The sequence below is a fragment of the Aythya fuligula genome, chromosome 5 (assembly GCF_009819795.1).
Source record: "Aythya fuligula isolate bAytFul2 chromosome 5, bAytFul2.pri, whole genome shotgun sequence".
Lineage (NCBI taxonomy): Eukaryota > Metazoa > Chordata > Aves > Anseriformes > Anatidae > Aythya > Aythya fuligula.
The window spans coordinates 2,639,722-2,654,655 of NC_045563.1; the positions used below are offsets into that span (position 1 = coordinate 2,639,722).

Here is a 14,934-nt window from a genome sequence, read left to right on the forward strand (position 1 = left end):
GATTATCCCAAACTGATCACGTCACCTTGCGTTGCTAGAAAGCCAGGACTGGGGCAGGTGGGTGCAGGAGGGTGGGCGTCTGTAGTCTGGAGAGCTGAACAGATGCCATCAGCCATTCCAGGAGGGTGCATTTAACTTTATTAAATTTTTAATGATGCTTACTAATTGAGTTAGACGAGAGAAACAAGCGTGTGATACCCGCACACTCTTGTTTGGAACAAAAAAAAAGGTGCGCTCCCAGATTAGCGAGCCGGGTAAGGTGACCGGTGACAATTGTGCTGCGTGCTGGAAACGCACCAAAGTGGGGCTGGCAGCCACGGGCAAGAGATCAGCGCCGTTCCTCAACACCGAGCACTTATTAGCCTGCTCTAAGTGTAACGGTACAGCTGCTCTGATGGCACCTCACTGTAAGGCACAACTGGCAGCAGCAGCACAGAAGGAGCTTTTTGTGGAACAGGAGGGTGTCAGCAAAAGCAACCATTCAGCTGAGGTGACAGAGAAACAGGTAGATTTTATGCTGAGAGATTTGGAGGGAGGAAGAAAAAACAAAAAACTTCCTTTTTTAATTAGCTAACAGGGGTTGGCGTCCTTATGACTCCAGCAATCACAGTTACTGATTGAATGGAAGGACTTGCAGCAAGGTTTCCCTTTTACCAGCATTTGTCACCTACTTTATGGGTTGTGAATGTATCAGTTAAATGTTCGTTTGGGAGAGCGCCAGGGTTTGTGAAATACTTTAAATAGCATGCAGATGTTTATGTTGAATGTGCCATGATAAAACATTTTTTGATGATTTTTTTTTTTTTCAGCGGTAATTTTACTGCCAAGATTTTGTACGAGCATTGGTAACTGCCACATTTTCAGAGTTTCACAAAGTCAGGGCTGATGCCGAAAAGAGCTGTGCCAGTTGTGTCAGCCCCTTGGTACCTCCCACGAGGAGTTGCACAACTGGGTGACAGAATTGATCTGGGTTAAACTTAACCCAGCGAAACACCCACCCTCGCTCAGCCGGAGCCGTGCTGCGCTGGCACAAATGCTTTTGGCTTCCGCTGAACTCGTAGAAGTATCGCATACGCTGCATACCCCCGTCCCTGCCAGCACTTGCCTGTAACAGAGCGATGTAGGAGAGATTCCAGAGCAGCTGTGAAACAAGTCAAAAAAATTTATTCCAAGGTACATTTTTGTCTCGTACAACTCAAAACAAAAAAACAGAAGTTATGTCAGAAGGAGTGAGAAAGGGAACCGAAAGTTTATTATAGATCTGTTCTTTTTGGTTATCGCACTTCAGAGACACGAACTAGTAAACAGCGCGCTGAAGCTGACAGAGAGCTGAAAAGTGAATCTAATCTGGATGAAATTAATCCATTTTACAAATTGTAAATACTTAGTAGCAGATGCAACAAGACAGGGTTTTTCTATTGTACAATCGAATTTGTTCACTGACAGACTGGGGTATGTTTGGATGCTGCACAACTGAAGTAATATACCAGGGTGGAATACATAGTATAAATGATGATTATTTCTAGGAGACTAATTAGAACTTCTCCGTGTAATTAGAAATTTCATTTGATTGCTAAAAATCAGTGGCAGTCTAATCCTCCGATTATCACAAAATGAAGGGTTTGGAAAAAAAATGATGAACACCGCTCATTTCTAGGTGGACTAAATACAGCAGTTCCTGTGGGAGCCGTTAGAAGGAGGATATGTACAAATAACCTGCGTAATTTAGTAAGAGATTAAGAAAGTTAAATAAGTAATGAAGATGCATTGTCTTCCAGGAGCTTAAGATTCACCTTCAGCTGCATCATTCTTGTCAGTAAAACTATTTCAGCTCATACATATAATTAAAGAGAACTCAGACCTACTAACTTGAAAAATTATTAACAGCTCAAGTATTCTAAGTTGAGGTGTAAGCAGAACGGTTTCAGTAGGAGCCTGCTTTCTGCTTTCAGCCCTGGAGCCCTCAAGCAGCGCGTGGAAGTCCCAGTAAGCAACAAACAACAGGAGGAAATCCTGGAACAATCACACTAGTCCAGTTCATACAGCAAAGCATTCTGAAACGTGATGGCGCAGCGCGTGGTGTGATCCCTGGTGATCTGCACGCTCCCGTCCTGCGTGCTCACCTCTCGGAGGAGCGGGGAGGCCGCTCTGCTGCCCGAGCTGCGCGGCGCCCCGCGGGCTGGCTCTGCGTCCGCAGCTGCTTCCTCCCCTTCCATTTTCGCCTGCCCTCCCAGCAGAAGGCCCCCCTGTGTGTCAGATGCTGAGGACGCGGCCGTTTCGCCGACTGCGAGAGCAGAGTCTAAATCTGGTTCGTTGCTCCCAGATTTGCCAGGAACTGCTGAACCGGTGTCAGAGGGTTCATGCTGCAAACAATGGTGTGAACTACAGTCTGCTTTTCCTATTGTTTCAGCTGGTACAGAAGATGTAGAAGTTGTGTTGGCTTCTGCAGCACGTTCTTCCACTGTGCCAGCTGCAGGACAGTTTGTCTCTGTCTTGGTTTGGAAGGGGTCTTCGTTCGTCTTTTCAGCGGGATCTCCTTCTGAGCTGTTCGCTGTTTGTTCCTTTTCACCACGTTCACTACGGGCTGCTTCCTGCGGCTGTTGAGGAAATAAATTGTTTTAAATTCAAAACCAACCATGCACACAAAACTGCTGTAACAACAGGCCGGGACACTTGTTCCTCCAACGCCTGCCACCACAAAGCAGCCGGTACAGTGCCGAGGGTTTCCTGATCCTGTAAATGCGTGTGGGAACGAGTGGCAGGGAGGCTGCTCGCCTCCCAGAGGTTTCCTCTGCAGTAGGAAATGCTGCGGGGCAGCTGCCACTGTCCCAGCATGTATCGCAAAGAACCGGGGGCAGGGGTGAAAAAGGCCACTCACCACACCCAGGCCCTTGTTTTCTGGAACTCAGGGGATAAAAATCGGTCAAAGGCTCTAAACCTTCACTGCAAGAAGCGTGTGTTAACCTTACAGGTAAGGAAATTGCTGTCCTGTTGTATGAGACAGCAGTATCTGGTGCGTGAGCTGTCCCTCTCAGTCAGGCTAAGTGAGTTAATCGAGGAATTGTTCCTGTTTGCCTCAGGAGAGCACGCACTGTGAGACCTGCTGCTGCCTAGGTAGCAGTTACCCAATTCCACTGCTGGAGCAGTCGCTAGCTAACAAAACGTGGCAGGTACGCCGCACAGCCCCAGCAGGAGCAGCTGAATTCAGGGATTTGCAGCCCTGCGTTGCTCTCCCTTCCCCAGCCCCTCCTGACCCCAAAGCCACTGCAGGAACGTACCAGGAAGCCCTCAGCGCTGCGTGGTTCTCCCACAGGGAAGCAGGAATCATTTGAGCTATCTCACTTTCCCCTCCTTAGGTACCAAAATATCCTCCTTAGCCCTCCAACAATCCCAATTTTGAATTTTTATGCAGTCCACACTAACTCCAAAAGTCAAGTCCGCCAAGTACTGCTGGAGGCAGCATTTTCTAATACTGGTGCAAATTTTCCAAACGATTTTTGGCAAGTTCTTTAAGCTTCACCTTTCAGTTTCCTACCTTGGGGAGGTCACTTCAATCCTGGGACAGACCTCAGAAACAGACCCCCCTGTATCCCTTACACAGAGAGGTGACCGAGGAAGAAGGGCAGCCTGAACGATGCCTTAAACGTTACAAGCTGTGATTTTGAGACCAGAGTTTAAGATGAATAGTCGCGTGTTTAACTATCTACACAACAGGAAACCACCAAGTATTCAAACACTTGGACTGCACAGATATAATGAGACCCCATTCTTCACAGACAAAATCCTCAAGGTTTTCTCTATCTTTGTGATAAGGCAGAGACGGTGAAACACTGGCAACAACTGAGCACCCTCTGTCCATCTTCATGAGCCCCTTCTGTCTCCTGCTGTGCAAGCAGCTTCTTGGCCTCTCCTTCCTGCCCCTGCCCATGGCAGGGGGGTGGAATTAGAGGATCTTTAAGGTCCCTTCCAACCCAAACCTTTCTGCTCTATGATTCCATGACCCCAGACCCCTGCAGGTACGCTCGGCTCTAGTCACCAGGCTCTACCTGTGCAAAAGGCGGCGTGCTTTAACCGCGGGCTCCGGTACCTGGACCCAAATTTTTGTATGCATGAAGGACATGGGGTATTCACTCATTTAGTGAATAATTCTGGTTCTGTTCTAAAGATATGTGCCATGATTTGTTTGCAGTGCGTTGTCATCAGCTCTGACCTGGGAGAACTTACTGTCCCTTTGCATGAGGGACACTATAACTAACCACTTGGCCATTTTTTTCTTTCAACACCAGTGAGAGATTTAGTGTGTGGATGCCACTGTATATTCCTGCCAGGAGAAAGCACTGTTTTCAAAGATTTTTTCATGGCTTTCTGTCTTTCCAATGAAATACTGGACATTTTGATCCCTCGGTCACATTAAATGGCAGAAGCATGAACCCGTTTCTACAAGCTGGCATTTATACTTACAGATGCACCGTACTCTCTGGTTTTCCCTGCTATATCAAGACAAAACAGGAACAAAGCTGCTCCAGTCAGATCTGGTATTATCTAGCTGAAGGACACACATCCATCAGTGATGCATACGACTGCCAGCGATCCTTACCTTCAGCCTGATTTGACTTCTGTCCTCTGAAACATCAAGCACTTCAATTAATGGTTGACTTCCCAGTTCTGCCTCTGCGCAAACGGAAGGGCATAGAACAGTGTCTAGGAACCCATTGACGTTTTCTTCGCTGACAAACAATCTCTCCTAAAGAAAAGAAAGAAGAGGTTATGTTCTTGTTGTACTACACTTGAGTGCCACTGGAGCAAGAAACCCTCTCAAAGCAACGCGAGGACCCCGATTCACAAAGCGGTTTTCACAGCTCGCTCACTTCTAGATAGACCCAACGTTGGACACTGGGAAGTGATGAGGTGAAACGAATTTGGACAGCAGTGCTTAGCTCCTTTTGATTACAAGTACGGATCCTCGTTATACACAGAGATAAAAAACTTTTATTTTCTCTCTTTGATACATGATTAATATATAGATCTAGGTTCCCTTTGAGGAACGATTCGCACCAGCACTGTTCTGCTGTCCTCACCCACCTTAACGCCAGGAAGGCCTCAAGCATTTATGGATTTGTTTCAGTGCCTTCCTTTAGGAAAATGTAAACACTTCAGACGTTCCTCAGGCTTCAAGATCAGACCTTCTAAAGCAAAAGCTATGAAACATGCATGACAATATCTGTTTCACATCCATCTGAGAAGGTTTCTCAGATCTCCACTTAGGCAAGAGTAAACACCGGTAGGAGAAAGCAGAGAGGCAGCACAATTACAGACAGTCTGGGGCACGGTTTGAGGCCCTTAATGTGCCGTACAGAAGCAGGGTGAGACATGTCGCTACAGGTTTTAAGATTTAAATCAGTTACAGGTAATTAATGGTCCTAAAATATATCCTGGAGGAGCGTTTCATAAGAATGACAGCGCTCGCCCTGTCCTTATATTCTCCTGAAAACATCTGCTCTAGGCTGTGGGTATGGACGGACTTCAGCACAGTAAAAATCCTCTGACTTGGGACTATTCTTATGCTCTGAGAATTACCTCTCCCACTTAACAATTGTTTCATTGGAAACAGTAGGAAAAAAGTTGCAAGCCATCTATTTTAAGTCGTATCTTTAAATTTCTCCTTCCAGTTCTACCCTCTTGTCAACCCAACTCAGGTTTAATTCAATTACCGCTGCCATCTTGCAGGCTGAGAAGCAAAAAGGCAATTCTGCACATTTTTGGCCCCCTACGGATGCAGCCGTATGCACAGTCAGATGCTGCACAGTTCCTGCGGTACAAAACCTAACCGTCATCTTTAGAAAAAAAATCTGCATGGGAAAAATAAAACAGCTTCCTATTTTTTTTCACTATTTAAATTAGAAATCGCAATATGGGAAGTCCTAACGTATCTAGTGCTGGTTTTCAAAAGAAAATAAAATACATTTTCTATCCAGATTCAGTCCAGACAAACATCCAGCAGCGGGTGCAGGTGATCTGTGAGCAGGCTGAACTACGGCCCCGTTCCCTGACAGAAAACCCTCCTGTCACGGAGATGCATCTCACATTGTTATGTATGGAGCCTGAAGTATTTATTCCCTCCGGTTCCTTCCTTCCTCGCCTGCCAGAGCGGGACCCCGCTGGCGCGTTAGGGTCACAGCAGCACTCTGCAGGGTTCACAAGGTGGCAGGGTAAAGGATCGAGGCGTGCAGCACCACGGCTGCGATCCTCTGCTTCTCCCCAGCCTGCTGTGACTGTGCACAAGTCTGTTTGCCTTTGTTTTTCTGTATAAAATGGGGAAAACGTGTTTGTTTGGTTTGTGTGTTTTTTTTTTTTCTCCCTCTGAACCTGTATTTGTTTTGTCTAGCGAGAGCATCAGCCTTTTATAAAAGGATTCTTCCTGCGCATTTGTGCTCCTAACAGCGGCGGTACCGATCCTGCTGATGTCTGTAAGCCAGGCAGCAACAAAACCAAATCCCAGGTGCAGGAATGCAGAGAGGAGAAGCTTTAAATGACAACAGTTCTGCTACGTCTGAACACACCAAACCACGTCCTCAGGTCGCGTTGCCTGAGCTGACTTCCACCGGCCGGTCCCTCGCGGGAGCTGTGGAACCACTGCCCAGTACAGCCCAGTACAGCCCAGTACAGCACAGGGGGCTGAAACAGCATCACGGGGGCACTGGGGAAAGGGCAGGAGATGCGAGCAGACCCAAAAGGATCCCTCTGAGTGGCTGTGAGGGTCGGGAAGCTGCAGCTGGAGCCGCCTCAGCAGCTGGGGCCGGGAGTGCCAACAGCAGAGAGAGCACCAGGCACGGCGTCGCCCCTGGGCCACAAGACCTACCATTTATTTCTTCTGATTCAAAGCAAAATAGCAGTGTTTCCTGTGAAGAAAACCAGTTAACACCACAGAACGGAAGGCCTGCTGATTGTTACTCTAGACAAGGACAGCAGGGAGCTGCCTGAGCTGATGCCCGCACCCCTTTAACGACCACGAGCCCGTTTCTGCAGGTTCAGTCCCAGCTCGGCGACGTATTCCCCGAGCCCCACGCTCACATTTCAAGGAAGCATTTAAAATTTTGCCACCAGTGGCCTGTCATCAATCAAAGCACCGTGTGCTGGACACGCAAGCAGTGCCGTTTGTTACCAATGACTGTCGTCAGCGTGTTCAGACAACCAGCAACTCGAACTCCAACTTTGCATTCACACCGAGCATACGCCGAGGCATTTATTAGCACTGCAGATGTTATCGAAGCACAGAGTTTGGCAAAAAGTGATTCGGGGATTTATTTAAAGCCTGTTTGCTCTGGCTTGCAGGAGCAGCAGAGGACAGGCCTCCGCAGCTGATTTCAGTGACCCTGTGAAATAATGATTTGGTTTCAGTTTGCTCTGTGATATTTATGACAGGCCGGTAGAAACTTCGAATCACACATGGCTTTCCCCAAACACAGTCTTCTGTCATGTGCAACAGCTCAAAAGATGCTTTCATGAGCTTAATCAATAGGTTAATAGCCCTTCCTGACACAACTGTTCTGTGTAAGGACATCGTTCCCATAACGTGCCTACCAATTAAAGGCTAGAAATTAGAAATTCAGAAATTAGATTGTTTTATAGCAGAAGAAAACTATGATTTTTAAGTTAGAGAGGTTACATTGGAAAAAAAAATCGAATAAGCCTGTTCTGTTCTCCTTTTCCAACCTCCTCTGGCTTCCCAAAAAACTTGCCAAGAGTCCTGAAACGCTGAGCGCACAATTAAATGAACCAAAAATAAACTTCTGTCAGATTAGGCAGAACAGTCTCGGTTTCCAGCATCACCTTCTAAGAAGTGACCCCTAACCGAAGGATATTAACTCCTCCCGGGAGTTCAGAAACTGAAAACTGTAGCACGGATTGAAGAACTGAAAGGAAGCACGGAACAGCTCAGAATGGCTTGGAAATGAGGGCAAAAGCAGAGCGAGCAGGAGCGCACCTGATCTCGCAGCCAGCTGGGGTCCAGCACCTCTGCCAGGATCTCCAAGTGCCCTTCAGGGCAGCATCCGCGCTGTTCTCCAGTACAGATTTCTTCCTGAAGGTCAGGGGCTTAAAATTGAAAGGTATCTTACACTTCCCAGCACAACTCCATAGGCTGCACGCTCGGTTGCCTCTGGAACCAAGACGGTTCCTCCACAAGAGCCTCAACCCCGGGACCACCGGGCTCGAGGGCCCCAGCACGGGTCAAGGGGGGCACCCACAAGGGCACCCCAAGCCCACGCTGCCAGCAGCGAGCTCTGGAGGCCGCCCCTCACCTTTTCTCCCACGTCTAATGAGCTAACAAGAGGGATTAGTTAGAAAGAGTTCAGACTTGGGTCCCTCGGTTACAAAGACAGCTACAAAAAATCCTCTTCTGGTGGTTTTTTCTTGCACAGGGTCCCAGCAGGTGTTTGCCGTGGAGGAGCTGCCCCACAGCATTGCTGCTGTCGAAGCAGGAGACCCGAGTCCAGGGGTCAGACACGTGGCACTGGGCGTGCAGCTCGCTTACCTGGGGTTACAGCACTTCTACAGTACTTACCAGCTCCTTTCAAAAGGGAAAAGGGTATCTGTGTTCAGTAATCCCCACAAACAGCACTGCTCGTGCTTATAGCTCAAACCATGAGCTAATCGGGAATGTTTCGGATAACGTTCCTCATTCCGTACCCATTAAAAATAAATAAATCTCAGTCAGAAGGAACAAGGCTCCCCCCTGTTCTCTGGAGCCCTGCCGGGGTTTGCTTCCTCAGCAGTCACCTCACCACGACTTCAATCTTAATATTCTCCATCACGTTAGGTGGGATTTTATTACAAGAGGTTCGTTGGTTTGGGTTCACGTGAAAACGGGCACACGTGACTCTTTTGGGGTCATGCGCAATTAATTATCTACCAAACATGTTCCACGTGCCAAGAACGCAGACTCCAAGCCTCAGAAGCTGCGATGCACCCACCAGAAACTGGCTTTTATTCCTGTTCAGGATGAAGCGTTTAGCCCCAGGAGACCAAACACAAGATGATGCTTCTCGAAGGCACAATTTCAGCTATTTCCCAACTCCAGCTCCGCCGTAAACCAGGACGTTCTGGGACACGCTGTTCTCAGAAACCTTGCCTGGCAGGCTCACAGGTTTTATTAATGGTTATTTAATTCTCAGCCATTCTTTTTCACAACATATTCCTCAGGCTCTGTTTCTTAAAATGAAGGGGAATTCTCTGATGCAGGAGTTTCCTTGGCCTGAGCTCCCAGGATTTAAAGAAGCGGAAGCAAAAGGTGTGGAAAAAGTGCAAAGAAAAAGTCCAAAGTTATGAAATTTCTACCTTTATAGGATTTCTGCTCACCGTGAAGAGCGTGAAGAGACAGCACGGCCTGGCCAAGGGGCAAAACTACTCAGAAAGAAAAAGCAGCAAAGGCTGCAAGCGCTGACTACAAAGTTACGGCGCGGAGTCGGCAGAGCGCCGTGCGTTGTACGGGGAAGTGGTAAAAGCCAGAGGACATTAACAGCTACCAAACGAAGGCAGGCTGGCAATGACACACTTAAGGTCTGGGGGGTGGAGGGCTGCTGCACTGTAAAGATTTGCTGAAGATAAGCACTTGCTTTAGCTGGGGTGAGGATCCAGGCTGCTCAGCATCTATGGAAACTGTGCTCTAAATATATCGTCTTTCAGCACAGGGATTCAAACGCATCTGACTTCACAAAAGGAAAGCCAGTCCTTGAAACTGCGTTTCAAGAACGTTGTCCTAAGCACAAGCTCGACTCATTCTCCTACCACTATCTGTATCAGTCCAATTTCTGAGGAGAAAAGAGGGCAGCGCGATAACAGGACCCTGATGATCGCACAAGGCAGGGCCGTGCAATTAGCGGCCCCGTTATCACTCACGTTGATCTGGCAGAGGCACACGGGCAATAAAAGCAAGCAGCAGAGGCTGCACAACATCAGAGTCCAGGGACAGGGCTCCAAGGAGACGCATCCTGCTCATGCAGAGAACAATTATCCTATCCTGGTCATTTGGCACGTTAACAGGAGACACGGGGCAACCACACGGGGTTTGCAGCAGCCCCTGTGGCAGGTTTCTGCCACAACCAGCAAGGAGCCCGCTCCTTGCAGCCTGGAAAACAGAAATTCTTGGTCTCCAATACGAAGCAGCTTCCCAGGAGACAGCAGAACAGGCATTTCCGACCCGTAAAAATCGCTGGTCTCTTCGGGAGCTATCCTCTGGCCACGCTGCTCTGGGGAAGCGACTACAAAGACACGGGCAGCAGCACAGCTGGGAGGTAAAGGACAAAATTCCTGCTCACCTAGGCCACCAAAAGCTGCCTAAAGCCATTAAACAGGGCGCTGCTGCTGGGCATGTACCAGAAATACTCTCTTCTGTGACTGATGCAACTCCTCACGGATCTCAATGCAGAGAACGTAGCTCTGATTTATAGGAATAGGTTCAAAGGAAAAAACCACCAGCGATCACGGCAGACAAATTGGAGAAATCAACGTAAGTAGAAGAGAAACGACCACAAGCAAATTGTTAATGGACAGAAGACGGCAAATAATAGCAGCTCTAATTAAATATTAATTTTTCTCACTTCACGCTGACTGGATGCGGCTATCTGTGCTGGCACAGGCACTTCTGGGAAACAGCACGGTTAAAAAAAAAAAAAAAAGAAAAGAAAAAGCAAACAGAACAAATGACTTCAGATTATTTCAGCTGCTTCCATTTGCAGGCTTGTATCCAAAAGGACTGCACCCCAGAAGCAATCAATCTTTTTTACTCTGCTGCATGAATGAATGGCTGGGAGGCCTATGACTAATTCCAAGTCTCCTCCTCCTACTCCATCCAAAACATTTGGCAATATATAATAAATTCAGGCCACTGAAAGATTATTTTTTTTTTGTCACAAAGAGGTAATATTGCCTAAAATCCCATTACTGGCTAGCCTTATAACACCTTTCAATAGCACGATGTTCCCCCAGTCATAATAATGAATACACACACCAAGCCAGCGTAACAATTAGACTGAGATCAAAGCGTGCAAACATGCCAATCAACCACGGCACTACAGACACACTTCAAGCAGAATCTCCTGTTCCCAAACTGAGTTTTCAGCAATAACTTCACAGTGGCATAAAGCTGCTTTTTCACTAAAATAAGTAGATCTTTGCTACAACCATTTAAAATGACAACTGCTAACAAAAGAGAGTATCACAGCAGCGTGTCCAAGCCTCTGTAAGCTCACCGCCTTCCTGGTTCTGCCAAACTCCCTGAAAAACTAAGCAGGCTGTGAGATGCTCCGGTGGCAGACTGCATTTAGGCCTGTTTGCCATAAAACAATGAGCAAGCAGACTGACGTGCACCATGGCACACGATGAAAGAGATGGCAATCCAGACAACGTGAAAAAGCAGGTAAAATGCCTGTAGTGCCCATCCCTCCCTTCTACACCTATACAGGGCCAGCAGTCTGCAGGACGGCTTGCCTGATGCAATTTGACATTGTGTCAGCACCCAGCACCTGGTCACAACGATTAACGTGAGTGCCAAATGCTTTGTGGTCCCACCTGCACTGACTTGCAAGCTCCTGCCTTGGTAAAAGTCAAGGCCACGCACTGCAAACAGTTCCGTGTGGGTGGCTCTCGATAAATCCATCATCTTTGATACGCACCCGAACCGATGAGCTCCTTCAGAGGAGCTCACAGAAAAGGTGTGCAGCCTGCTAAATGGGAAATAAATTATGAAGATTCAGCTGTAGGTATGCTAGCTGGACAATTACATCTCCTCCAGAATCATGCAGTATTTTCTAATTGTAGGGACAGAGCAATTAAGACACCCCAAGCCATCATCCCACTGAATATACTTTGTCTGCTAGTTTTGTGGACTCGCACTCCCATGGTTTGTGAACCAAACTGCGCGGGTTTTGTTGTTCTAAAACAAAGATCAACTGACAATCACTGGGCCAAAAAGTTGCATAAGAATTACGCAGCCTTAATCCCTGTGCATGATACATTCTTTGAAGCACTCAGCTTCCAGAATAACGCAGCTCTCCACAAAACTTGTGTCAGTGCTTCTTCACAGCAGGAGTGCCACAACGTGAGCATCTTTTTGGGGAGATTGCCAGCTCTTTTAGCACTGTCAGCCAGATGCAGCAGACACGGCACACTCCCCCCATCACACGGAGCATCCTCTGCCTAACAACCCATAAAACAATAAGACACCTAAACCAGAATCATATTGGGATTTGTAAGGAGAGGGGATGAGGAACTAGGCCAGCAAAATGGCAATCAGCAGCTGCCTGTTCACAGCTGCTGGTTGCAGCATCGCCCTGGTTGAACCAGCAGGTGTTCCTGCTGTGTAAATAGAAATTCTGCCCTGAAAGGCAAACAGGTATACACACACACCTGCATTTCAAGAAATAGTATGCATGTACCTCTGATGTGTTATAAACACCTCCTCTCTTCATGCACACAGGTGGGCATGAACCAGATGGTCGCTTACACGGCCTTAAAGACTAAAGCTAAGGACACAGCACAGGCTGTTTTTACTCATTATCAGTGTTTCCCTTGGAAAAAAAAAAAACACCAGCTCAGGAGGCAGAAGCCATTTCAAGCTCCAAGGACACAGTTATCAGCTCCGGGACGTGACCGCTGCTAACCGTGTCGTTGCACTGACGCCTGGTCACAGCTCTCGGAGGGCAGATAACCTAACAGCTCCCGGAGATAGCATTTATAAACAGCTCCAAAATCAGGAGCTGCACGCCGGAGAGCGAGGCTGTGACGTGGCGGGGAGCAGGCTGAGCAACCTGCCCGGAGGGCTGTTACCTGCAGAGCGGAGGCGTCGAGGCCGAAGCTGAACTTCTCCCAGTGCCCGTCGCTCCCGGGGGCTTTGGCCAGCCCGATGGCAGCGTTGTGGGGGCTCACGCTCACGCTGGTCTCGGGGGCTGCCAGCTTGTTTGCTGGGGGAAACCTCAGGAAGAGGGAGTAGGAGGTGGTGGCACTGGAGAAGCGGAGGCTGTAGTGGTTGGTGCCCACATCCCCCTGCAAGCTTTGGGGCTGGATACAGGGCACGGGCAGCAGCAGGGTGAGGGAGGCCTCGTCCTGGCGGCAGCGGAAGGGAGGGCACAGGGCAAGGGGAAGGCTCGGGGCCATGGCAGCGGGGTTGGCCTCGGCCTCGGCCTCAGCCTCAGCCTCCAGCGGGGCTGGGCAGGGGGGGGAGCCCTCAGGGAGGCCGCTGGGCTCGGGGGAAGCAGCTCCGGAGCGGGGGGGATCTTTGGGGGGGGTGGGGGGGTCCCCAGTGCTGCTCCACGTGCTGTAGGAGGAAGGAGGAGGGGAAGAAGGAGGAGAAAGAGAAGGAGGAGGAGGAGGAGAAGGAGGAGGGGAGGAAGGAGGAGGAGCAGCCCCGCTGCCTCCCCCCTCATCCACCGGCTCCCCACCGGGGCCGGGCTCCTCCGGCCGCCCCCCGTCGTCCCCCTGCGGCTGCTGGGGAGCGGGAGGGGGGTCGTGCAGGACGGGCAGGGTGACGAGCAGCCTCCTCTCGGCCTTGTGGAAGGCGGCCCGGCCTCGGCTCTCGTCCACGGCGTAGGGCAGGCGGAGGCGGAGGCGGTAGGCGGGTCGCCGAGAGTCGAGGCGCAGCTCCCGGGGCAGGACCTGGAGCACGGCCCCGGCGGCGGAGCGGAGCAGAGGCAGCTCCACCGTCACCACCAGCTCCCGGGGCACCGGGCTGGGCACGGAGTCCCGGCAGCAGCGGTAGTCCTGCAGCTCCACGTAGGAGCGCTGCAGGAGGCTCCAGCGAGGCGTGGTGGGGCCGGGGGGGGGATCAGGAGGAGCGGGGACGGGGACAGAGGGGATGGGGGGCGCAGCAGGGGCAGGGGGGACGGGGAAAGGTGGCAAAGGGCTGGCGGAGGCGGAGGGGGGCGGCGTGGGGCCGCCGGGCAGCGGGGTGCGGATGACGGGAGCCTGCGGGACGCCCTTGTAGGCGGCCCCGCGGAGGACGGCGGCGTTGGTGCGGTCGAGGCGCAGGGCGAAGCGGCGCTCCACCGCCTCCATGGCCGTGTCGCTGAGCAGGCGGCGAAAGCGGGAGCTGCGGGCGGCCAGGCTGAGGGCTGAGGGATGGAAAACCACGTCGTACACCAGGCAGCGGCGGTGGCCGCCCCGCATCAGCTCCTCGCGGCCCGGCGCCAGGCTGTAAGGCAGAGCCCAGCGGTGGCCGCCGGGCTCCCGGCGAGCCTGCGGGCGGTCGATGTGCGGGTTGCTGCAGATGTTGAGGTAGCAGCGGCGGGAGCCGGCCTGGCTGGTGCGCAGCACGTAGCCGGGGGTCGGGTGGATGAAGCGCACCTCCACGCCGCGCTCCCGCTCCAGCGCCGTCACCTCCTCCTCGTACAGCCGCCGCTGCTCGGGGTCGGCCAGCTCGGCCGCGTACTCGGCGAACAGCTCGCGGAAACGGGGGTCGCGGAAGGCTTCCCGCAGCCGCTCCGCTTCCTCGGCGCTGAGCTCCAGCTCCTCCGGGCGCCCCGCGGCCGCCATCGCCTCGGGGTCCGGCTCGGGTCGCCGTGGAGACGCCAAACAAGATGGCGGCCCCCGCCCGTTGCTATGGTGACGGCAAACAAGATGGCGGCCGGGCCCCGCGGCGGGTCGCTGTGAGGGCGCCATGGTGGTTGGTGACTCCGTGCATTCCCTTCGTGGTTTTCCTCAGTGCCCCGGCTGCCCGGGGTGGAAAAGGCGGCAGGTCTCCGTTGTAAGGCAAACCGTGTGGATATATGTAATATATATGTAGATATTGATAAGATATATAGAGATATAAGCACTGCCTGGCCCTCAGTTCTCCGCCCCTCTGATCGCTCCTGTGGTGGGATTTCCAAAAAGCACCCACCAGCCTCCCCAGAAATGTCAAAGGACCATGTCCTTGTTCCCCTTACACCCCTCCTCACCATA

At 50.9% G+C, this 14,934-nt stretch overlaps 1 protein-coding gene across 1 annotated transcript; it reads right to left on the reverse strand.

The window, feature by feature from the left end:
• Positions 1-1,139: 1,139 nt before the first annotated feature.
• On the reverse strand, positions 1,140-14,526 carry DNAAF2 (dynein axonemal assembly factor 2). Its single transcript, XM_032188756.1, has 4 exons — positions 12,826-14,526; positions 4,598-4,744; positions 2,286-2,597; positions 1,140-2,204 (listed from the first exon to the last, which is right to left on the reverse strand). The coding sequence occupies exons 1-4, from the start codon at positions 14,524-14,526 to the stop codon at positions 2,028-2,030; spliced, it is 2,337 nt and encodes a 778-aa protein (XP_032044647.1). The 3' UTR covers positions 1,140-2,027.
• Between the last annotated feature and the right edge of the window lie 408 nt (positions 14,527-14,934).